Genomic DNA, 1,881 nt, shown 5'->3' on the forward strand with positions numbered 1-1,881 from the left:
ATTTGTCAGAGAGAGAAAGAGAACACGAGCAGGGGGAACGGCAGTGCCAGAGGCTAAGGGAGAAGCAGGCACCCCACCGAGCAAGGAGCCTGATGCAGAACTCGATCCCAGGACCCTGGGATCATGACCTGAGCCGAAGGCAGACGCTTACCCAACTGAGCCACTCCAGCATCCCTGCAAGTGATTTCTTAAAGTACAGTGAGACTTAATAATCACAGATGTATATAAATTAACTAATTTTCTGAATAAATTTTTTCCAATTATTTGAAGAAAAAATTAATAAAATAAATAAATTATAAACTTATCCCAGAATAAATAATTAATAAATACACAAAATCAATGCAATGTATAAAAAGTATTTGGGTGTGTGTGTGTGCATGTATGTAAAAATCAAAATTACATTGAGTGAGAAAGCAGATTGGTATGGATTAACTTCCTGGCCGTGTCTTTCACATCTTTGTTCCTCAAGCTGTAAATAAGGGGGTTCAACATGGGGATCATGACAGTAAAAAACACAGTAGCCACTTTGACCAGGAGCCACGAGCTTTTGGAGTTGGGCACACAGTAGAGAAGAAGGATGATCCCGTGGAAAATGGTGATGGCAGTCAGGTGGGAGGCACAGGTGGAGAAGGCTTTCTGGAGTCCACCAGTAGAAGGCATCTTGACAATGGTGACAACTATGAATATATAGGAGGCCAGGATAATCAGCAGGCTACAAGCCTCATTGAATGTAGAAATGGCCAAACACGTCATCTGACTGAAGTAGGGGTCAGAACAGGATAAAGAGAGGATGGCAGAATACTCACAGCCAAAGTGATTTATAATGTTGGAACCACAGTAGGATAGTTCCAAAAGAGAATATGTGAGTGTCAAGGAACATATTCCACCCCAAGCATAGGTTCCAGCTACCAAGAGGGCACAGAGTTTCTGAGACATAGCAACTGTGTAGAGCAGAGGGTTACAAATAGCCACAAACCGGTCATAGGCCATAACTGCTAACATGAACATTTCTGTAATCACAAATGCACAAACAAAGAAAAACTGCACCATGCATCCTTTGAAGGAGATAGTTCTGTCTTCCATGACCAAGATTTCTATCAGTTTAGGTGTAAAGACACTGGAATAACAAATATCCAAAAAGGATAGATGGCTGAGGAAAAAGTACATGGGCGTGTGGAGTTTGGGATTGATCTTTATGACCACAATTATGCCCAGGTTCCCCACCAGAGTGACTGTGTAGATGGTCAAGAACATCAGGAAGAGCGGTGTCTGGAGGTGTGGGTATTCCGAGAAACCCAGGAGGATGAATGTGGTCACAGAGCTCTGATTTCCGTCACCCAGTGACATGGCTCTTGAAGTTAAAAAATAAATAAAGGAGAAGAAAAGAGAATTGAGCAGCAGAATTTGAGAAGAAGAGTAAAAGGAAATCAGGACAGGTCAGTGTAAGCCAGTGAAGGTAATGCAGTCGGCGGGTACTCATGAGTGTTCTGCTTCACTTTGGAGTCTTACTTGACAATTTACTGACTTTTTTATCATGTGCAATTAGCTGTATCCTTCAGTACTTTAGTTTCCTCATCTGGAAAATAAGAAAAAAAAATAGGACTTATCAGTAGTATGTATAATAAAAGATCTGCAAATATATATGATCCTTAGAGCATTGAATGCCCCCATGATAAAATAGAATTATATGAGAACAAAGGAGACATAGAGCAAAATCAGAAAATATACTGAGCATATCTTAGTAGTCAAATGACCATGCAGAAGTGACTTTGGGAAGATTAAACACTTAATACATAAAAAAAAAACACAATAGTAAATTTCTTTGGGAGAAATTATATCATCAGACAGTCACAAATCTGTATTGATACATTGAATGTTTAC

At 39.9% G+C, this 1,881-nt stretch overlaps 1 protein-coding gene across 1 annotated transcript; it reads right to left on the minus strand.

The window, feature by feature from the left end:
• Positions 1-396: 396 nt before the first annotated feature.
• LOC123856415 (olfactory receptor 1165-like) lies at positions 397-1,347 on the minus strand. Its single transcript, XM_045892618.1, has one exon. The coding sequence runs from the start codon at positions 1,345-1,347 to the stop codon at positions 397-399; it is 951 nt and encodes a 316-aa protein (XP_045748574.1).
• Between the last annotated feature and the right edge of the window lie 534 nt (positions 1,348-1,881).

The sequence above is a fragment of the Mirounga angustirostris genome, unplaced genomic scaffold, assembly GCF_029215605.1.
Source record: "Mirounga angustirostris isolate CCGP_5_RB_7025 unplaced genomic scaffold, mMirAng1.0.hap1 SCAF_13, whole genome shotgun sequence".
NCBI lineage: Eukaryota > Metazoa > Chordata > Mammalia > Carnivora > Phocidae > Mirounga > Mirounga angustirostris.

Coding starts and splice junctions, on each gene's coding strand:
- LOC123856415 (XM_045892618.1), bottom strand. CDS start 1,347: ATGTCACTGGGTGACGGAAATCAGAGCTCTGTGACCACATTCATCCTC.